Below are 21,844 nucleotides of genomic sequence, written 5' to 3' on the forward strand. Positions count from 1 at the left end.
GAGGTCACGTCAGTCGCCGAGCTTCCGCCTCCGGGACCCCGGCATCCCGCCCCTCGGCACGGCTGCCCCTCCTGGGACTGCCCGGCAGTCCGTCCCTCGGCCCGGCTCGGGGCCCTGGAAGCCGAGGGCCTCGGGCTGGCGCCCCACCCAGAGCCCCACGTGTGCCGCTGACCCCAGGTTCCAGTCGCGACCCTCAGCCCCTTAATTGGGAGGCCCCGCCCCGTGCGCAGTGACGTCGGACGCCGCTGTCAGCCGGCGCTGGGGGGGGTCGGTGTGGGGTAGAATGGCCGCTGCCGCCGTCACCCGCGGGACCCCGGGAGGTAAGAGCCAGGGCTTCTCGCCCGCCTCTCCGCCCCCGCGCCAGGGGGCGCAGCTCCGCCAGCCGGGACGTGGCGCACCGCGCCGGGGACCACTGGCCCTCCGCCGGGTTCGCCCCGACTCCCCGCTTCCGTCCTCCTCCCCCGCGCCAGGGGGCGCCGCTCAGCGCAGGGCCCCGAGGCGGACCGGCCGGGCCGGACCGTCCCGGGGACCCCTGCACCCGCACTGCCCCTCGCTCGCCGTGCACCCGCGGACTCCGCGCCGCAGCTCCTCCAGGACATCCCGACGTGCGGGCGGGAGACGGGACCCTCCCACCTCGGAGCGTCTCTGGGGACCACCGCACTGGCGCGAGGGGCAGCCCCCGGCCCGCTCCGCATCCTGGCTGGCTGCCTAGCCCGGACTTCGCACCTGCGCCCTGGGGCGGAGTCCTTACCCAACCCAGGCTCGGCTGGACACAGCCGAGCTCGGACGGGCCTCTTGCCCCCTCTCCATCCCCGGACACCTGGCGGAGCCCGCGCCGAGAGCATCCTCCAGCTTCCATCTGTTCCCCCAGAAGGGTGGGGGCCCAGGCTGGAGCCAGAGTGGTAGATGGGGTAGGGTAGGCCTGGAGGCCAAGGGAAGCAGAGGCTTTGGGGAGAGAGGTGCGGAGGGATAGGAGTGGAGAGGGCGGTCTGTCTCAGGGTGGAGGATGGGTTGTCCTGAGGGTGGGAGGCTGGGTCCTGGGTGTGTAGCTCCGTTTCTCCCAGGCCCTGACCAGCCTGGAGGAGAGGGTGTGGATTATAATCAGTTAGCAGATCTGCCCTTCCCCTTGGAAAAATCAAATAGAGAAGGAACTCAGGGTGTGTCTTCTAAGGCCTAGCTCTCTACCCGGACTTAGATCTCCTGCCCTGCCCCCAGCATCCAGGCTCTTATTTGTCAGACCATTCTCCAAGGACCGGATGCTCTGAGTCCCAGCCCCAGGACCTGACCCCGCCGCAGCCCCAGCCTCACAAGAGCCCAGGCTGTAGGGCCTCTGAAACGCGCCAGCCCCGCCGGCCTTCTCTCCCCTCCCCCACCGGGCCGGTCTCTTCCTGACGGCTCTGTCCTGTCGTGTCTCCCCGCTCGTGTTCGTTACTTGCCCATGGCTGGGCTGTCCCTCTCCTCCATTCCCTGGCTGTACTCTGTCATCACAGTCCAACCGCCTCCTCTCTCTTCCTTATCTTTCCCAGATATCATGACCCAGTTCTGTACCCCATCTCCCACCTCATTCTCATCCATTAGCGTGGGGGCTTCTGCCATGACCTTGTTCTCTCCCTTCTCAGCACAGACTCCCCCTCCCCCCGGCCCTTCTGGCCGGGGGTGACCTTGCCCCCTGGAGCCCTCACCATGAATACCAAGGACACCACCGAGGTTGCTGGTGAGTTCACAGTCCAGGTTCCCAGTTTGGGCACAGCCTTTTTTCCTCCCGGAGTGGTGGTGATCTTCTGATTCTTGGATCCCTGCACTCCTTGTCATCATCTTACTTCCCCCAGTGCTCTGGGTTCGGCCCCTGTCCCCTGGGCTGTCACAGGGCTGTCAGGGCAGCACACGAAGCTCTCCCTTCTAATTCCCTCTAGAGAACAGCCACCACCTGAAGATCTTTCTCCCCAAGAAGCTGCTGGAGTGTCTTCCTCGCTGTCCGCTGCTGCCTCCAGAGCGGCTCCGGTGGAACACAAACGAGGTTTTCTCGGGAGCCTGGGAGATTAGGGCCTCGGAGGGCCTGGTGGGCTGGAGGAGCATGAATGGGGGTCTTCCTGTGCCTGCTGACACTCTCAATTTCAGGGTACTGTTCTCGGCGCTTTGGGGATCATAGGAGAGGTATAAAGACCTATGTCTTGTGAGAACTGGCTTCTCTTTGGCATGTTCACCTGTGTAAGAATAATATCTACCACTTAGAAAGTATTTCCGGAGTTCCCGTCATGGCGCAGTGGTTAACGAACCCGACTAGGAACCATGAGGTTGCGGGTTCGATCCCTGCCCTTGCTCAGTGGGTTAATGATCCGACATTGCCATGAGCCGTGGTGTAGGTTGCAGATGCGGCTCGGATCCCACGTTGCTGTGGCTCTGGCATAGGCCGGTGGCTACGGCTCCGATTAGACCCCTAGCCTGGGAACCTCCATATGCCGCGGGAGCGGCCCAAGAAATAGCAAAAAGACAAAAAAAAAAGAAAGTATTTCCTACAAACCAGGCACTATGCTAAGCATTTGACGTGCATTATCTCATTCAGTTCTCCAAAGACACTGTAGAGCCGGTGCTGCTGCTATCCTCGAGGTGTAGGTTAGGAAACTGACAAGTTAGCCCCTGCTCTGTAAGTACCACTGATGGGGGCTCCTTCTGGAGGGCACACACCTCTGTACGCCCCCCCACACACGGTGCTTTGTGTGTACTTGTGGTTGGTCATGATGGATTTGACTATTTAATGAGAAGAGAACTGTCAGCAAAAGAGCATGTGTGTATGATCTTTGTAAATGCAGGAAGGGCTGCGTCCTCAGAGGCGCTTCCTGGAGATCTGGGAAGGGATTCGGTTTACAGGATGGCTAGGCTTTGTGGGCTCAGAGAAATGTGCATGTGGCATTTCAGGCCTGTAGGGCACTCGTATTCGGGAGGTAGCTGCCCAGGGCACATTCAGAGGAGAGTTGATGGGCCGGTCTGACCATGGAATGATAGATGCAATTCAGGGAAATAGTGGGAATGAAGATCCTTGGTCTGGAAAAACCTTGGCTTCAGGTTTAGACGTCTGGAGTTCCTGGCAGTATCAAACCATTGACATTTTTTGAGCCAGGAAATGGCACAAAAATGGGACTTAGCAAGGGTAAAATAGCTATGCAGCATGAAGAATGGATGACAGAGACCTTGGACCCGGCCTGCAGGTTGAGAGAGAAGGAAGGAGAGAAGGTTAGACTTTTGCCTGAGACAGAACAACCTGGGATGCTTGGGAGGGCGGTGGGCCTTGCTGGGTCCAGATACTGGGCCACGTCCCCGACAAGCTGCTGGAATGCAGCGTAGAGTGAGACTTGAGGGGATGACCGAGAGGCCAGGCTGAGACTCGGGGAAGGGGACGCAAACCTGAGTGCCTCCTCTCCTGCAGGAGATTGCATCCTACTTGATCACCTTCGAGAAGCATGATGAGTGGCTATCCTGTGCCCCCAAGACAAGGTGAGAGAGTTTGCGAAGGTGGGGGCTGGTAGGGATCCTGGTTCTGTTCACAGAGCACGAGACCAACGCGTCCCTTCTCAGGCCTCAGAATGGCTCCATTATCCTCTACAACCGCAAGAAGGTGAAATACCGGAAGGATGGTTACCTCTGGAAGAAGCGGAAAGACGGGAAGACCACCCGAGAGGACCACATGAAGCTGAAGGTCCAGGGCATGGAGGTAAGCGAGGCCTCCAGCTCACCTGCCCCGGCGCCCCTTCTCCACCCTTAGCTGGGCTGGGTAACATCCTCTGCCTAGCACCCTCCCAGTCGCTGCTTCCTTTCCACTCACTTTGGATCAGCTAGCCAGCTGCTGGGCCCGCTCTCTGCTTCCCATCCTCTCCATGACCCTTTTCTTCAGGACCGAGGCCGTGCCTCCCTCTGGAGGACACAGATGCCCAATCCCCTCACTTTTCTCGAAGTTCCTGCAAGGGTCCCAGCCCCGAACCTCTAAGCACAGGTGTCTCTTCCCTCACATCTTTGCTCCTCATCTCGGATGCGTACTTGCCCTGCCCTCCGATTTCTGGAGAGTCCCATTCCTCAGACCTGGTCCTCATTGTGAGGCCTTGGCCCGCTCTTGCTTTGCCCCTGTCTGGCCTGACTCATGATCCTGGGATTTGAAAGGTGTGGGGAAAAGCTGGGGGCGGGGAAGGGTTAAAAAGGAACTGCTGGAAAGAGGGGGATTCCTGCAAAGGGACTGAACAGAGGAAGAGTTGGGGAGCAGACTAGCCCTCCCCCCACCCCAGCCTGTCTCCTGGCAGTGTCTCTATGGCTGCTACGTTCACTCTTCCATCGTCCCCACATTCCATCGGCGCTGCTACTGGCTGCTCCAGGTAAGGACAGAAGCGCTCAGGGAGCCAGAGTCTTCCTGGCTCTTTGAGGGACACGGCGGCCTGAAAGAAAGAATGAGGTGGAGGGATGACTAGGTTCTGGGTGGGGAAAGGAGCCTGGGAAGAAGAGGAAAGGGTTTGGGGTGGAGAGAGCCGGAATCGGGGGATGAGGTTGGGGGTGCCCAGGAAGAAAGAGAGGACTAGGAGGCGGAGCCGCTGGACATCAGGATGCCATGGCCTCCGTGTGCTCTTGTGCTCTCAGAACCCCGACATCGTCCTTGTGCACTACCTGAACGTCCCAGCCCTGGAGGATTGTGGAAAGGGCTGCAGCCCCATCTTTTGTTCCATCAGCAGCGATCGTCGAGAGTGGCTGAAGTGGTCCCGGGAGGAGCTGTTGGGCCAGCTGAAGCCCATGTGTAAGGCAGCAGGGCCAGGACAGCACCCCCACAGGAGAGGCAGGAGAGGGGCCTCCCAGGAGCCTATGGGGTGACCATTGCCCCCCAAGCCAAGAGGGTTCTTTCCTGGGTGGGGCTGGGGGTACCAGGGTCCCTGTTGTGGTCTAAGGCGTTGGAATGTGGAAGGCAGCTGTGAGCTCCAGGCAGGAGCGGTCTTGTGGCTGCTGGCCTCTATTCACCTGGCCGGAAGTCTTGGAACACCTCAAGTGCTTGAAGCAGCCACCAGGTTTCTCTGGGGACTATTTTGTGGGGATCCCACAGCACTTCCCCTCAACCCTCCCCTAGTCCATGGCATCAAGTGGAGCTGTGGGAACGGGACGGAAGAGTTCTCTGTGGAGCAGCTGGTGCAGCAGATCCTGGACACCCACCCGACCAAGCCTGCACCCCGAACCCACGCCTGTCTCTGCAGTGGGGGCCTTGGTTAGTAACCTGGGAGCTCTTCTCCCGCCTAGATGCGCTGCCCTTAGGCCAGGGGGAGCTCTGTCTCCCTGGGGTTTGCACGCTGATTTGCATGTCTTTTACATGTCCCAGAAAGATGGGCCAGATGAGCAGAGGCCTTCCCATCCAGGTGCACCCTGACCCAGTTCCTGTTACTGAGTCCTGGCATCCTGGGCTCTGATTCTGCTTGCTTCCTTTATCAACTCCTGGCCACCCCAGCTCTACCACTTAACACACAGGCTTTGCTTTCTTCTCATTTGGTACCCCCGTGGTTCTGTTCTTTTGTCTTTTTTCTCTGCCTTTACCTGTTTCTCTGAGCTACTCCCCCAAGCCCTCAATCCTCCACTTCTGTGCTCCACCAAGGGGAGGGAGGGGGAGGAGAACTAGTTCTGCCGCCTCCCAGTGGCCGTAAGCAGTATGACATCTCCAGTGCTGAATGAAATCTCAGGAAATGCATGAAAGCCTCCAGCAAGGGAAGGCTGGGAAAGGTGTCTGATCCCTTCTCTCCCTGCCACTCCTTCCACTCCAGGTTCTGGGAGCCTTACCCACAAGTGCAGCAGCACGAAACACCGCATCATCTCTCCCAAAGTGGAGCCCCGAGCTTTAACCCTGACCTCTGTCCCCCATCCCCCTGAGCCCCCTCCACTGATAGCCCCACTTCCCCCGGAGCTCCCCAAGGCACATACCTCCCCCTCTTCTTCCTCCTCTTCTTCCTCTTCTTCTGGCTTTGGGGAACCCCTAGAGATCAGACCTAGCCCTCCCACCTCCCGAGGGGGTTCTTCGAGGGGAGGCACCGCTATCCTCCTCCTGACAGGACTGGAGCAGCGAACCGGGGGCTTGACTCCCACCAGGCACTTGGCTCCCCAGGCTGATCCCAGGCCTTCCATGAGCCTGGCTGTGGTTGTAGGGTCTGAGCCCTCTGCCCCACCAGCTCCTCCCAGCCCTGCCTTTGACCCTGATCGTTTTCTCAACAGCCCACAGAGGGGCCAGACATATGGAGGGGGGCAGGGAGTAAGCCCAGACTTCCCGGAGGCAGAGGCTGCCCATACCCCCTGTCCTGCCCTTGAGCCCGCTGCTGCTCTGGAGCCCCAGGCGGCTACTCGGGGTTCCCCTCCACAGTCCGGAGCAGGCGGGAGAAGAGGAAACTGCTTCTTCATTCAAGATGATGACAGTGGGGAGGATCTCAAGGCCCAGGGGGCTGCCCCACCAGTACCTTCACCCCCTCCTTCACCCCCACCCTCACCTGCCCCCTTGGAGCCGTCGGGCAGAGTAGGAAGAGGGGAGGCCTTGTTTGGAGGAGCTGGTGGGGCCGGTGAGCTAGAGCCCTTCAGCCTCTCATCATTCCCTGACCTCATGGGAGAACTCATCAGCGAGGAAGCTCCTGGCGGCCCCGCCCCCGCCCCCCAGCTCTCTCCTGCTCTTAGCACCATCACAGACTTCTCCCCAGAGTGGTCCTACCCAGAGGTGAGTCCTCAGGCTTCTCTCCTCCCTCCCGCACCCCTCTTACCCCGCTGGGTCTGTGACCTCTCTTCCAGGCTGTTCAGTTCTCTGCCCAACCTCCGTTTTTACACTAAGTGTAGCTTCTGTCCTGTTTTCATTGTTTCTCCCTCCTTGCACCTGTGAGTTGTGATGACGTGAGTCCCCCAAGTGTCTTGGGGGACATCATTCCCTTGGCGACTCTTTCGGGCTGGGGTGGGGTGGGACGGTGGCCCCTCAGCGTGGAGGACACACAGCTGAGACGTGCCTGCCAACTCTGGGAAGCTGAAAGACAGCATCCAGCAAGGAGGAAGTTCTGCTTTATGCAGCCCCCGGGGCGGGAGAGCAGGAACTGCAGGGGCAAGGCTGAGAGAGGGGCTTCCTCCCAGGGTCGGCTATCTGCGAATGGCTCTGGCTCGCTAGCCTTGGGGGAGGTGGTAGGTTCCTGTTTCGGGCAGATGCCGGTAGAGGGGCGTTGGGGAGGAGGGGCGGGGGATCGACCTCCCCTCACTAGGTTCTGCCCAAGCCCCACAGCCCCAACTCTGAGTGCACAGAGGACAGCAGACCGTCTCGGGGTCTGGAGGAATGAACGAGGGAGCGAGCGCATAGCCAGCGGAGAGCTCCAGGCCCCGGGCCCTCTGGTTTCTGCCTGCAGGGTGGGGTCAAGGTGCTCATCACAGGACCTTGGACGGAGGCCGCCGAGCATTACTCCTGTGTCTTCGATCACATCGCAGTGCCGGCCTCGCTCGTCCAGCCCGGTGTCTTACGCTGCTACTGTCCCGGTATGGGGACTGGGAGCCGGAGGGGAGGGTCTAGCATGTGGCCGTTAGAACTTCCAGGAGGCACTGGGAAGAAATGTGTCGGGCTGTTCCCGAAAGTACGAAGACTTTGTCCTGGGGGGCTTGAGCCCCATGGTCCCCCAGCAGGCAGCTAAGTCTGACCTCAGGTGTCAGAAGGTCTGGGTTCTGGTCTAAGAAATCTGCTTCTTAGCTGGCAGTGACCTTGGATAAGTCTTTCTTCGGTCCTTGGCCTCCTCGCCTGTAAAGTCAGGCATTTGACTCAAGGGGTCTCTCATGTCTGTCTGGGCCCCTGACTCCAGTCCAGCGAGGCCTGGGGAGAATGAGACGGGGGAGATGTGGGTCTCCTCCAAGCAGTCCTAGGACTGAAGCACACTGGCTTCTAGACCCGCTCCGTCTAATGTGGTAGCCGTTAGCCACACGTCCCTAGGAAATGAATTACAATTAAATAAAATTTAAAATGCAGCTCCTCCCTCCATCACACGGCCACACCACCTTTTGGCTGCTCAGTGGCCACATGAGCCCAGCGTTACCCTACTGGACAGTGCAGAGGCCGGGCGCCTCTGTCACTGAGGAACGTTCTGCTGGACAGTGCTGTCTCGTTGTCATTGCCAAGGCTCATCTCTGCCATTTTGCCACCAACTTTGCCCTTTGCCCTTCACTCAGCAGTGTTGCTGTGGGACCCCAAGGACTGCTAGAGTGACAGGTCGACGGCTTTGCTGTCTCCCGGTGTGTGTCTTCCCTCAGTCTCAGTGGCCCTGTTTGATGGTGCGTTTGATGGTAGTAGGAGAGCGGAGGAGGCCAGAGACGCTGGGGATTGGGAGCCTCGGCCTTCAGTCTTGGGGCCAGGGCCTTGTGGTTTCATTCTCAAGGCCAAAGATGCTGAGACTCTGGGACACGGCTCTCGCTAGACTAGACCCTGTTGGTGAGCCGCTAATTCCTTCCCTCGATCTTAGTGACAGGACATAAAGCAACACCCATGGGATACACAGAGGCGTATAGTGTATATACAGACTTGAACATGTATGTAACCTCTCTTATTTTTCCCTCTAATTATAAAGATAGGTATTTATTATAGGAAATTTTGGGGAAAAAAAAAAAAAGCGGAACAGGTCTCTTTCTCTCTCTTTTTTTCGGCCCCATCTTCAGCATCTGGAAGTTACCAGACCAGGGGTTGAATCCAAGCCACAGCTGCGAGCCACGCCACAGCTGCGACAACACCAGGTCCATAACTCACCACGCCAGGCCAGAGATTGAACCCAGGCCACTGCAGAGACAACGCCAGATCCTTAACGTGCTGTGCCACAGTGGGAACTCCCAAGAGAATAGACATCTCTTGAGCCTCCTTGAAGCCAGGGACCTCTGGGGCCACAGCAAGGGGAGCAGAGGGGGTAGATGTGAAATGATCGCCTGCAGCCCTGGCACAAGGGGCCAGAGAAGGAGCCCAGGAAGGGGAGCCCTCTCGTTGATGCACGCCCTCCCCAGCCCATGAGGTTGGGCTGGTGTCTTTGCAGGTGGCAGGGCGGGAGGGGCCCCTGTCTGCCTCTGTGCTCTTTGAGTATCGAGCCCGCCGATTCCTGTCACTGCCTAGCACTCAGCTTGACTGGTTGTCACTGGACGGTGAGTACCTAGCCCTCTGACCGCACAGCCTTTGGACACAGCGTGTTCCTAGGCCTTCAGGACTCAGGTGGCCACTGCCTCGCCCCCACTCTACCACTCTTCTCAGCTCCTGAGCTCCTGGTCATTTCTGAGTGACCGCACCTCCTCTTCCCTGTAAATCTTGGAGCCGTCTTTGTCCCAGGACTTGTCCTGTCCCCTGCATCCCAGAGGGTGGGATCTAGGCAAGCGAGGCCAAGAGCGGGGCAGTGACAGGATAGAGAGCAACTTCCAGGGGACGTGCAGGGATGTGTATATAGACTCAACCATCTATGCAGACTTTCTTATTGTTTTTCCCTCTAATTATAAAAATAGGTGTTTATTATAGGAAAATTTGAAATCCAGAAAAGCACAAAGTAGGCGATGACAACGGTAGTGTTGTTCAGTCACATATGCCACCTCTAATCTCCTCTCACACAAACACAGAGATGCACGTACATACGTGTGCATGTGTGTGTGTGTCTATGGGTCTCAATCCAGAACTGTGTTTGTCCCTTTTCTGGTCATCCCTCCTGTGGCTTTGAGAAGTGCTTCTCTCTGCACCTGCTTCTTTCTTGGGTTTGCTTTTCTCCATCTCCGTCCCCTCCTGTCCCTGTCTGGTCTGGGCTTTGCCATCTCTCCTGGGGTCACCTTCCTCCCTCTCCTCTCCATTTCTCCTTGGACCTGTGTCTTAATGTCTCCTCTTCCTTCCTTGTTGCTTGTTGGGACGTCCCCCAGCTCCCCTCCGTGCTTTCTCTCCTCTCCTTCCGCTTGTCTATCCCGTCTGCTCTCTCATCACAGCTGGGTCTCTACTCATCCCTTTCTGCCTCCTCCCCGCCATCCCCTCTCTACCTTCCTGCCCTTCTGTCTTGGCATCTCAGAACACCTCCAGCCTCCACCTGTCTCTCTGCGCCTGTTTCCCCATGGCTTTGATCCCCTCCCGCCTCCCCTCCTTGTCCTTGTGTGATCTCGGGAGGGGATAGATATGGCTCAGGATGTGTTCGTGATGGGGTGGGGGAGGAGGAGGAATGGACATGGCTATCCATCTCTGTCACCTTCCCTCCCGCCATCCTCTTTGTGGACAGCTGCGGGGGGCTGGGAGGAGGTGGCAATGCTTTTCAGATCACAGTCTGAACTCTTTGGGGCAGTGGTTAACAGCAGAGGGACCCTGGAGTCCTTCAGCCCCGCGTGGGGGACAGGGGTAGTGTCTGGGGCGAGAAGGAATGGAACAGTCCACCTGAGAGGAAGCTGTGAGCACCTGTGTGTGACCTGGGGCAGCTCGGGCTCGATGCTGGGGCGGGGGGGTGGGTAGTCCTACGGTCTCTGTGTCTTGAAGGACACAGTCTTGCTTCTGGATTCAGGTTCTAGGTCGACGGGTAGTTAGAGGAGCTTTAGTTTGAGGACTGGTCCCGGGGGGCTGTATTCAGAAGGTGGGTGGGTGGAGGGCTGTTGTTTGGAGAAGAGGAAAGGATATAGTTGTCTTTACCACCCAGAGCCTGGGACAGGGTCTAGTTTGGGGGTCCCGGGCACCCTCAGGACCCTGCCCACTCAGCCTCCCATGCCCACTCCCCTCAGACAACCAGTTCCGGATGTCCATCCTGGAGCGACTGGAGCAGATGGAGAAGCGGATGGCAGAGATTGCGGCAGCGGGGCAGACCCCAGGCCAGGGTCCTGACGTGCCTCCAATTCAGGTACCTCTGTGAGGTGGGGAACAGGGGCGGGTCTTCCTGTCGAAGGCGGCTGCTGCGGTGTGTGACTCTGCCCGCTCGCCTGTCCCCAGCCAGTCCTCCTCCCTTCTCCCTGACGTCACCCTGCTCCCACCCCCGCCCCGTGGCAAGACTGGCTATTCTGGGCACCATCTTGGCACGACAGGTTTCAGACTATTTCTGGTCTGAAGAAGGGTGGAGGTGAAGGAGAGGGTGGAGGAGGGGGTCTGGAGAGTTGGGGCTCTGTGCTCTGTGTGTCCCGAGTCTCTGAGGGAAGAAGGCTGGGGAAGTGTAGGGAGGGGGCAGAACGGGAAGCCAATGGGATAGGCGTGGGGTGGCCCAGGCCAGGCCCGGCTAGGGCACCCGAGGGCTCCGATCTCCACCTGAGGGTGTGTGCACCGCAGGATGAAGGCCAGGGGCCCGGGTTCGAGGCACGCGTGGTGGTCCTGGTAGAGAGCATGATCCCACGTTCCACCTGGAGGGGTCCTGAACGTCTGGCCCACGGAAGCCCCTTCCGGGGCATGAGCCTTCTGCACCTGGCTGCCGCCCAGGGCTACGCCCGCCTCATCGAGACCCTGAGCCAGTGGCGGTGAGCTGGGCGGGGTGGGGCAGGGACTCGAGCCCTGCCAGTGGAGCCGAGGTCACTGTGGGAAGGAAGAAGGGCTGGAGGAGGGTTTGCACTCGGGGAAATGTTACTATCCCGACTTAGGACACCGACTTCCTGACCTCCTTACGGTCACGGAGCGCCCTGACTGCGCCTCCCACTGGCCTTAGTGCTCCCCAGTCCCTTCGATTCTGCAGTTCCTGCCGGGCGCCCTGTGTCCCTGACTGGGTACTGTTGTCCCCTCCCAAACCCTCCAGGAGTGTGGAGACCGGAAGCTTGGACTTAGAGCAAGAGGTTGACCCGCTCAATGTGGACCATTTCTCTTGCACTCCTCTGGTGAGGATGCTGGGTCCCTGCGTGCACATGGGGCAGCGAGAAACGCCAACAGTTCTTCAAAGGGAAGACCCTTCGAGGGCTGCAGAGTGGGCAGGCCAGGCCCAGGCCTCACTCCCCCTCCGCCCTCCCCTCCCTGTGCCTCTCCTCAGATGTGGGCTTGTGCTCTGGGCCACCTGGAGGCTGCCGTGCTCCTTTTCCGTTGGAACAGACAGGCGCTGAGCATTCCTGACTCTCTGGGCCGCCTGCCCCTGTCTGTGGCTCATTCCCGGGGTCACGTGCGCCTCGCCCGCTGCCTTGAGGAACTGCAGAGACAGGAAGCTTCCGCTGAGCCCCCACTTGCCCTGTCGCCACCCTCCTCCAGCCCAGATACTGGTGAGGGCTTAAGAGGGGGGTGTGGGTGGGAGGACAAGGCCAGAGGGAAGCCAGAGGGTGGGAGGCAGAGTGCGAGCGCAGGAGGTAGGGATGGAGGAGGAGTAGCAGGCCAGGGAGACTGAGGGCAGGGCTGCAGCGATGGCGCCTGCTGCCCTCACCCGCTTCCCCCTCACAGGTCTGAGCAGTGTCTCCTCGCCTTCGGAGCTGTCTGATGGCACTTTCTCCGTTACATCAGCCTATTCTAGTGCCCCGGACGGGAGTCCTCCCCCTGCTCCTCTGCCGGCCTCTGAGATTACAATGGAGATGGCCCCGGGCCAGCTCTCCTCTGGTGCCCCAGAGGCCCCCCTGCTCCTCATGGACTATGAAGCCACCAACCCCAAAGGGCCCCCACCCTCTCCGCCTCCTCCCCCACCAGCCCCAGATGGCGGAGCTGCTCCAGAGGAAGCTGATGGCCCAGCGGCTGTGGATGTGATCCCGGTACTGCTGACACTGATGGAATTAGGAGGGCTAGAAGTAGAGTGAGGTGTGGGCCGGGGAGGTGACGCCAGCCATTCCATGAAACAGAACCAGAGTCTGGCTTCAGTTTGGGAAGAAGGGGCCATTTACCCTCATTTGGGGAGAAGCAAAGTCACCCTCTGCTTAGCTCCTGTCAGAGCTCGTCACTCAGAAGTTATGAGGCCTCAGAGGTTAAAAACTCTGGGGAGTACCTCCAGTTAGCGTTGAGTTGTAGGGGTTACCATTAATCCATGAAGGGACAAGGCTCTTGGGGAAGAAGAGTGATGGCAGGAAGTTGGGAGGAGTGGGGAGCAGAGGCTGGCAAGATGGAAGTGTCTGGCGATGATCTGGGGTGGGAGGAGACCTGCCCTCGGTGGAAGCCAAGAGTCTTGTGGAATCAATGAAGGAGTGAGTGAATCTTCACGTGTAGCAGCAGCGAGTACTTCTCTGCTAGGGCCTGGGGACATATCTCCTTTAGAGAGGCTAGTGGTTTAATTGGGTACCACTAGAGTACAAAAAAATTCAGAAAACTCCACAAGGTGGGCTGCTTACACCAGCAGGAATTGCTGTGGGCTGCTGCAAAGGCAGGCAAGGCTGGAGCCATCCAATAGGGTCTTATGTGATTGGCAAGACTGAGCTGATTGGTGGAGAGCTAAAGGGGGAGGGGTGGCAGGCATGACCAAGCCTGGGAACCAGAGTGGGTTAGGCCGGTTGGGACAGTGGGCATTCGGCCTGGAAGGGCACGTCCTGCATCTGTTCAGCTCCTGAATGCCCACGGGGCATATGCCCTTCCTGGCCTGTTTTCTACAACACCTCAACACAGAGAGCTGTACCTGTGAGTGGGACCCCGAGGAATATAAATGAATCTGGAACACTGGCTGAGGAAGACAGGGTTAGCAGGGACAGCCATCCCTGAGGCCTCATGGTCTGGTGCTGAAAGGAGGAACAGGATAGGACATGGACTGACAGATGCCTCAGCCTTGGCAGAGCAGGAACAGCACAGCTGGCAGTCAGGGCCCCTGGTAGCTCACCCAGCTTCTCCTTCATCCAGGTGGACATGATCTCACTGGCCAAGCAGATCATCGAAGCCACACCAGAGAGGATTAAACGAGAGGACTTCGTGGGGCTGCTCGAGGCAGGAGCCCCAGTGCGGGAGCGGACGGGGGCTGTGGGGCTCAGCGAAACCATGTCCTGGCTGGCTAGCTACCTGGAGAATGTGGACCATTTCCCCAGCTCAGCCCCTCCCAGGTGACCAGCTCAGGACAATGCCTCCAGGTCCTTCCTTTTTTGGCCACGCCGCAGCAAGTGGAAGTTCCCCAACCAAGGATAGAACTGGAGCCACAGCAGTGACAGTGCCGAGTCCCCAAGCACTAGGCCACCGAGGAACTCCCAGATTCTTCTTCAAAGGAACATGGGCGGGGGGGGGGGGGGGGGGAAACTTCCCCGTGGCCAAAGCTCCATCCTGGCTGAGGGCCCAGGGCCTTTGAGGAGGGGATGGAACCGGCTGATGGGCTGTGCAGTCAGTCTGCAAGCTCTGGTTGCTGGGCTCTGCCTTCACTGCAGTCCCCAGGTGGGAGAAGGGGGACTTGAGCTGCCCCATGACAGCCTTGCTCCCTTTCCCCTGCAGTGAACTGCCCTTGGAGCGGGGTCGCTTGGCTCTCCCTCCAGCACCTTCCTGGGCAGAGTTTCTCTCGGCGTCTGCCAGTGGCAAGATGGAGAGTGATTTTGCTCTGCTGACACTATCGGATCATGAGCAGCGGGAACTGTATGAGGCGGCCCGAGTCATCCAGACAGCCTTCCGAAAGTACAAGGTCAGGGGGCTGGGGTTTCAAGGGACGAATTACACAAGTCATTGCCCCTCTCAACAGTCGGGGAGACTGTGAGTTCCCAGGATGTTGGAAGGACAACAGTCACCCAGACAGGCCTGGGATGGGGCGAAGGGCCAGGGGACCCCAGGCAAGTTGGAAGGACAGGTCAGACGTCTGTAAGGTGGGCGATCAGGTGTTGAGACTTCTCCTCCCCCCTTAGGGCCGGCGGCTGAAGGAGCAGCAGGAGGTAGCAGCAGCTGTAATCCAGCGCTGTTACCGGAAGTACAAGCAGGTGAGACCATCCTCTTGAAAGCATACCCCCCAACCCACACCCACACCCACCCATTCCAGCCCAGAGCATCCAGAATGCTGCCGGAGCCCTAACTCCCCTTCTCTTTCCACAAGCTGACCTGGATTGCACTCAAGGTATTAGGCATGAGACCTGGGCGTGAGCTTGTCTGTGATGATTCAGCCTTCCCGTGTGGATTAGAGAGAGACTTGCAATAACTGAACTTGGGGGTGACCCTCAGGGGCTTGGATCTCTGTCCCTCCATTTCAGCCCCTGCCCCTCCTCCCCACCCCTGCAGTTTGCACTCTATAAGAAGATGACCCAGGCTGCCATCCTGATCCAGAGCAAGTTCCGAAGCTACTATGAACAGAAGCGATTTCAGCAGAGTCGCCGGGCAGCGGTGCTCATCCAGCAGCACTACCGCTCCTACCGTCGCAGGCCAGGGCCTCCCCACCGGCCCACGGGCCCCCTGCCTGCCCGCAGCAAGTACGGCCCTAGCTTTCCACCCCTGCTGGCCATACCCACTGCCCAAGGATACCCTCCATCATTCTGCCCCCCCCACTTCCCCTGCCAGGGTCCCTAAGGGGCAGAGGGCAGGGGATGCCCGCGTGTTGTCTGAGGTTTCATCTCTTTTTTCTTCCACCAGAGGCTCTTTTCTCACCAAGAAGCAGGACCAGGCAGCCCGGAAGATCATGAGATTCCTGCGGCGCTGCCGACACAGGTGCTGCGATTTGGACCTGCCGCCTCCCCCAATCCCACCTCCCCGATCGGCCGGTGTCCCCTGACTCCTTCCTTGTCTCTCGGCAGGATGAGGGAATTGAAGCAGAACCAGGAGCTGGAAGGGCTTCCCCAGCCCGGCCTGGCCACCTGACTTCTCCATCGCCTTTCTCATCAGCCGGGGCCGCTTCTTGCAGTCTTAACAGGGAGAGGGCTCTCTGGGGGAGGGGGAGCCCCCCATTCCCCCCACCCCCCCGTCGGCAGCTTTCCCGTCACTTCTGTAGGAGCCCATCCTCGGTCTCCGCTCCCGCCCCCTCCGAAGTGCTGAACTCCCTCTCCCACCCCCGGCTCCTTCTCCTCTTCCCTCCGGGTCGTGCCCCCCTCTTTGAGTCCCCGGCTCCAGAAGACCCACGCCCCACATACCTGCATCTTCAGCTGTGACCTCCGGAGCCCTGCCTGCCCCTTCTCCACAGCTCCGAACCCGCCTGTACCCACCTCAGCCCCTTCCTGACTTGCCTTATTTATTTGTTCAACGAGTCTCTGAATGTATCCGCCTCGGTCCCACCTCTGCCTTCACTGCGCGCGCGCCCCTCGTGTTTCAGGGCTGACTGTGCCCCCACCCCGACTCCGCATGTTTGCGTCTGTTCCCTCCTTTTCTGACCCTGTGTTTCCCCGTCACCCCGACCGACTCCGGCCACCGATCTCGGGGCCAAAGGAGGGGTGTATATAAGAACGCGTTGCGGAGTCCTGCCCCGTCCCCGAGGGGAGGGGGCTTGTACATAATGTAACATACAGAGTATAGTGAAGAATCTATTTAAGGCGCCGCGGGGAGGGCTGCACAGCCGGACTTGTGGTTCCTGGCGCGGCGGGGGCCTTCAGCCGGCTCTACGAGAGCACTTTCTACTTGTGCATGGGCTTGGTTTCTACGAATTGCCATTAAACATCGCTGCACCAGCCAGCCTCCGGCCTCTGTCTGACAGGGGAGGGGGGGGCGGGGCGGGGCGTAGCCTCCGCCCTTGGGAGGCTGCGCCGGGCGCCCCAGCTGGCGTCAGCGCCGCACGGGAGCTGGGCGGGGCGGGCGCGTGGTTTTCCGCCTCCGACGTGTTTCCGGCCTTAAAGGCATTTTGCCCTTCCCTTTAAGACGCACCGCCCCCTCTCAGTGACTCCCAAGATGGCGGACCTACTGGGCTCCATCCTGAGCTCCATGGAGAAGCCACCAAGCCTCGGTGACCAGGAGACTCGGCGCAAGGCCCGAGGTGAGGATCCCAAATTCACAACCGCCTTTTTTCGCCTGGTTCACAGGACCTCACTCCTTCCACTTTGACGACCCCGCCTCCTCAACCTTGAAAGACCTCTCACGGTCCCCTTCAGAGACCCCCGGAGTCCCTAAAAGGGCTACCGGCCCGCCCGCTGTTCTTAGCGGACCTTGATTGGCTACCTGAAGCCCAGCGCCAGCCCTCTCTCCTCTCCCTACCCTGGCCTTCCGCAGTCCTTCTTTTTAATTCGTCGACGAGCCCGCCTGTCCGCGGGTGGCGTGCTGTGATTGGTAGGCTGCCTCCAACCCCACCCAACCCCTTGGTGTTCTGCGGCGGCTCCTCTTCCCGCCTTCGGACCGGAGCGGGGCGTGTTCCACCGCTCTGCCTTTCCCGCCTCTCGGTGCTCGAGTCCCGGCAACCCCTGTCCCTATTCCGATTGGGCCCCGGACACGCCCATCCGCAAGCCTTTCACCCTTATTGGTCACCTCAACTTAAACGTCTACCTATCACGTTTCGTTCGACCTTCCTTTAGTCCACCCCACCCTCAGCACCTCTAATTGGTTGCTGAGTCCTTTTGGCGCCTTTCTGCCCCGCCTTCTTGATTTAACCCGCTCCCTTCTGCCGCTCCTCCAACCAGCCTTCTTCATCTACACCCTTAAATGCCGGGGAGTTAATGTTGATTGGAGGGATGAGAATGCCCCTGCCCGGTCCGATTGGCGGTAGTCTCCCCGCCTGTGTTCTCCGAGTAACTTCCCTGCCGGCCTGTCAACTTGGGCTCCCAGCGCAGGGCGCGGCCCGCGGGGAGGGGCTGCCCTCTCTTTGGGTTGCTGCTCTGAGGCGTGTGAATGAATCTGGCAGAATGACTGCCTTGGGGAGGACACCAGCCTTGACCATGTCCCGGGCACCGGCTCTCCACCCATCCGAGGTGGGGCCAGGGCAGGCTAGGTTGCCTTCGAAGTCTCAAGTGCTGCCTAATATCGAACTGTATCATCCATAGTTGCTGTCCTGAGTGGTTGCTCGGGCCCAGGGGTACCCTCCAGGAGCCCACATGAAATGCTCACACGGGAGTTTAAAAACCAGCTTTATCAATGCCCTGAAAGAAAAATAATTGTTATGAGAGGGGCTACAAGTAGGGTCCTAACCTAGTCTGCAGTGAGCTGAGATGATGAAGAATGGGTAATTCAGTAAGTGAGAGGGGAGCACAGTGCTCAAGGCAGAGATTTGAAAGCTCTGAGGAAGAAGGGAGCCCTGGGACATAGGAAGTGGAATTATTTAATGCTCACCATGACTGTCTAGATGGGTTCACCAGCGGCTGTTAGCAGACTAGGAAGCCTAACAGACTAGGGAGTTCAGAGTTTAGTCACTCGCCTGTGGTTATACGGTTACTAAGTGGCGGGTTTCAAGCCCAGGTGTGACTTTGAAGCCTATGTTCTTAACCATGATCTTGTGGCACCTCCTCACATGCAGAGAGGAGACTCACAGACCAGTCAGAGAACAGTCAGTGGCCAAGATGGGGTGCACCGATGGGCAGAGCCTTGAGCTTCAAGGGAAGAGAGCTTCTGAGCTGCCAGGCCCCGGGGCCACAGAGAGGAACTGGATAGGAGGTGAACAGGATCCTGGGCTTCAAGGAGCTCATAGTGGGGTAGGGGAGGCAGAAGTTACACTCCGTTCATTTTTTGCACATGCTGTAGTGGGTGTTTGAACCAACTGTGGTTGGGCCCCAAAAGGAAGAAGTGAGTAACTCTGACTCATGGTGGATCTCAAAGTTTGTAGGAGGAGGAAGAGCATGTCAAGCAGCGGGGACCACATATGCAAAAGCATGGCGTGATTAGGAAAATGGGAAGAGGTTCAGTGCAGCTGAAGGGATTCCAGTCCCGTGGAAGAAGTGGCCCTTAAGGATATAAAGAACTTGAAATGGCAGAAGAGAGGAGAGGGGACAGTGAGACCCAAGGGTAGGAAGTTCCCCTTACAGCTCACCTCACCCAAGGACACTCCCAAAGGAGAAGAGTGTCAGACTGGCCATTTCAGCTACATCTCGCTGGGGAAGTAAGAAGAGGGGGTGTTACAAAATATAGGAAGTTAAATAATTTCCCCTTTCCTGTGTAAACAATGAGATGATAAACTCTTTGAGGCCAGGGCTTGGTCTGTTCTCATTACCTCCTCAGATGCCTTAGAGTTCTTTTTATGTCGTAGGCATCAAATAAATGTTTGCTAGTTGGTTTCCCCGCTGGGTTTGGGAAATGGAATTGAGCATCATTCTATTTGTTACTCCCACTAAACTGTGAGCTCCTAAAGGGAAAATCTATGTCTTAGTCCTCTTTGTACTCCAGGGCCTAGTACAGGGCCAGGTATAAGGTAAACATCAATAAATGCTTGGCAAATAAACAGTAGTCCTATTTTTCCAGCCTTGACACCTCCCAGTGGACACGCCTGCACTCCCTTTTGAAGCCTTAAAAATCCTCCCCACTCATGCTTCCACCCTTGGCCTCATGCTGCCCTTTCTCACCCCCAGAGCAGGCAGCCCGCCTGAAGAAACTGCAGGAGCAAGAGAAACAGCAGAAAGTGGAGTTTCGTAAAAGGGTGAGAACAACTGGAGAGATGAAAGGCAGGCTTCAGGAAGGACTTCCAAAAAGTTAGAGTTGGAAGGCTGAGGACTTAGCTTTCGTTTGTTTGTTTGTCGTTTTCCTTTTTGGCTGCCCAGTGGCATGTGGAGTTCCTGGGTGAGGGATCAGATCTGAGCCACATCTGTGGCAACGCTGGATCCTTTAACCCACTGTGCCTGGCCAGGGATCAAACCTGCATCCTGGTACTACAGAGATGCTGCCGATCCCATTGCGCCTCAGTAGGAACTCCAGGACTTAGTTTTTTTGGAAAATGTCTTGAGAGAGGTGAAGCCTGGAAGCCAGGGGCACGGAGGGCTGGGAAAGGGGTGGGAGGCAAAGGCGGGGAGAGGGGGATTGGGGTGGAGCCATCGTCTCGTGTCTTCTTCCCTTTTCCCTGTACCAAGATGGAGAAAGAGGTGTCAGATTTCATCCAAGACAGTGGGCAGATCAAGAAAAAGTTTCAGCCGATGAACAAGATAGAGAGGAGCATACTGTGAGTGTCTCTGGGCTTGGGAGGCAGGAAGCGGGTGGCCAGGGTGGTACGAAAGGGCCGGCAGCTCTACCCACTCTTTCCCCTCGGCCTTCCCTTCCCAGACACGATGTAGTAGAAGTGGCTGGTCTGACCTCCTTCTCCTTCGGGGAAGACGATGAGTGTCGCTATGTCATGATCTTCAAAAAGGTGAAAAACCTAAGTTCCCCTCTCTCTCCTGTCTCCTTTCCAGCCTGTATGCTCCCTGGGAAAGAGGAAAGAGATAAAACGTGTATGTGGGGAGTTCCTGTCGTGGTTCAGTCGTTAACGAATCCAACTAGGAACCATGAGGTTGTGGGTTCGATCCTTGGCCTTGCTCAGTGGGTTAAGGATCTGGCGTTGCCATGAGCTGTGGTGTAGGTTGCAGACGCGGCTCGCGTCCCATGTTGCTGTGACTGCAGCGTAGGTCAGCGGCTACAGCTCCGATTTCACCCCTAGCCTGGGAACCTCCGTGTGTGTGGGTGTGGCCCTAGAAAAGGCAAAAAGACAAAAAAAACCCAAAAAACTGGGTATGTGGAAACTTGACCTCCTCATCCCCTTCTCTCCTAGGAGTTTGCACCCTCAGATGAAGAGCTGGATTCCTACCGTCGTGGTGAGGAGTGGGACCCCCAGAAGGCCGAGGAGAAACGGAGGCTGAAGGTGAGTTATACCTGGCAGTGCCTGGGGCCCTGCAGCCCGCCACCTGGAAGCTCCAGAGCCCCACCTCTGCACCCCTAGGAGCTGGCCCAGCGGCAGGAGGAGGAGGCAGCGCAGCAGGGACCTGTGGTAGTGAGCCCCGCCAGTGATTATAAGGACAAGTACAGCCACCTCATTGGCAAGGGGGCAGCCAAGGATGCGGCCCACATGCTGCAGGCCAACAAGACCTATGGCTGTGGTGAGGCCCCAGTGGGGGCTTGGCGGTGGGCAGGGGGCGGTGGAGCAGGCAGGGGAGAGGAGCACGGGATGGGGTAGGGCAAGGGAGGCGGAGGCACAGAGCTCCTAGGCCCTCCCACCCTCCCCTCTGCCCCCAGTGCCTGTGGCCAACAAGAGGGATACACGCTCCATTGAAGAGGCCATGAATGAGATCCGGGCCAAGAAACGTCTGCGGCAGAGCGGGGAAGAGTTGCCACCTACCTCCTAGGCACCCCAGCTCCCTGGGGCAGGGCAGGGGCAGGGAGGGACGAGGCTGCTGCTATTAGAACCCATCCTGGAGCCCCACCTCCTGACAGCTGTCACTCAGGCTGGGAGAAGCAGGTGTTTGACTTGTTACTGTTGGAGGTTGTGTGTGTGTGTGTGTGTGTGTGTGTGTGTAAAAGAGTGTGAATGCACAGGTGGGTATTTAATCTGTATTATTCTCCATTCTCCCTGGAATTTTCTTCCCCATGGGGCTGGGGTTACTTTACATTCAATAAACACTGTTTGACCCAGTGGCTTAGTTTGTTTGGACAGAGAAACATGGGTCCTGGAGAGGAAGAGAAACAATTACAGGTTGAATAGTATAAAATTATTTTTGTAAGCCAAAGGTGGCCAAATATTGGCACTTTTGTAGAGACTGATAAGGGATAGTATTTTATTTTTTGCTCTTTAGGGCCACATCCACAGCATATGGAACTTCCCAGGCTAGAGGTCGAATTGGAGCTGCAGCTGCCAGCCTACACCACAGCCACAGCAACGCAGGATCCAAGCCGTGTCTGCGACCTACACAACAGCTCATGGCAGCATCAGATCCTTAACCCACTGAGCGAGGCCAGGGATTGAGCCCACATCCTCATGGATCCTAGCTGGGTTTGTTAACCGCTGAGCCACGAAGGGAACTCCCAAGGGGTAGTATTTTAAGAGCACAGCCACTACAGCCAAATGGCCTGGCTCTGCCATTTACTATTACCTTGGGCCTCAGTTTCCTTACCCATAAAATGGGGATACTAATGGTAATTCTCTGATAGGACTGGTAGAAAGATTGCACAGGTTAGTATATGTCAGATATTTAGAAC

General features: G+C 58.1%; 2 protein-coding genes and 1 pseudogene across 8 annotated transcripts; 2 read left to right on the top strand and 1 right to left on the bottom strand.

The window, feature by feature from the left end:
• Positions 1–97: 97 nt before the first annotated feature.
• Positions 98–16,440, top strand: CAMTA2 (calmodulin binding transcription activator 2). 7 transcript variants are annotated; one of them, XM_047757373.1, is made up of 22 exons: positions 98–320; positions 1,620–1,714; positions 1,914–2,017; positions 3,425–3,492; positions 3,574–3,709; positions 4,275–4,361; positions 4,621–4,774; positions 5,099–5,233; positions 5,781–6,715; positions 7,383–7,509; positions 9,010–9,144; positions 10,735–10,850; positions 11,270–11,454; positions 11,727–11,805; positions 11,955–12,177; positions 12,353–12,654; positions 13,724–13,920; positions 14,300–14,483; positions 14,701–14,772; positions 15,068–15,255; positions 15,416–15,490; positions 15,577–16,440. In XM_047757373.1, the coding sequence occupies exons 2-22, from the start codon at positions 1,684–1,686 to the stop codon at positions 15,638–15,640; spliced, it is 3,597 nt and encodes a 1,198-aa protein (XP_047613329.1). In that variant the 5' UTR covers positions 98–320; positions 1,620–1,683; the 3' UTR covers positions 15,641–16,440. The 7 variants fall into 7 exon arrangements, with proteins under 7 accessions (XP_047613329.1, XP_047613326.1, XP_047613328.1 ...); XM_047757370.1 differs by lacking the exon at positions 98–320 and adding an exon at positions 824–911; XM_047757372.1 differs by lacking the exon at positions 98–320 and adding an exon at positions 824–911 and having other exon boundaries at positions 12,413–12,654.
• Positions 194–859, bottom strand: LOC125113897 (translation initiation factor IF-2-like; annotated as a pseudogene).
• Positions 16,441–16,507: 67 nt separating the features above from the next.
• On the top strand, positions 16,508–21,280 carry SPAG7 (sperm associated antigen 7). Its single transcript, XM_047757381.1, has 7 exons — positions 16,508–16,742; positions 19,255–19,322; positions 19,750–19,838; positions 19,940–20,024; positions 20,424–20,513; positions 20,592–20,748; positions 20,885–21,280. The coding sequence occupies exons 1-7, from the start codon at positions 16,658–16,660 to the stop codon at positions 20,992–20,994; spliced, it is 684 nt and encodes a 227-aa protein (XP_047613337.1). The 5' UTR covers positions 16,508–16,657; the 3' UTR covers positions 20,995–21,280.
• Positions 21,281–21,844: the final 564 nt, after the last annotated feature.

The sequence above is a fragment of the Phacochoerus africanus genome, chromosome 14 (genome assembly GCF_016906955.1).
Source record: "Phacochoerus africanus isolate WHEZ1 chromosome 14, ROS_Pafr_v1, whole genome shotgun sequence".
In the NCBI taxonomy this organism is placed as follows: domain Eukaryota; kingdom Metazoa; phylum Chordata; class Mammalia; order Artiodactyla; family Suidae; genus Phacochoerus; species Phacochoerus africanus.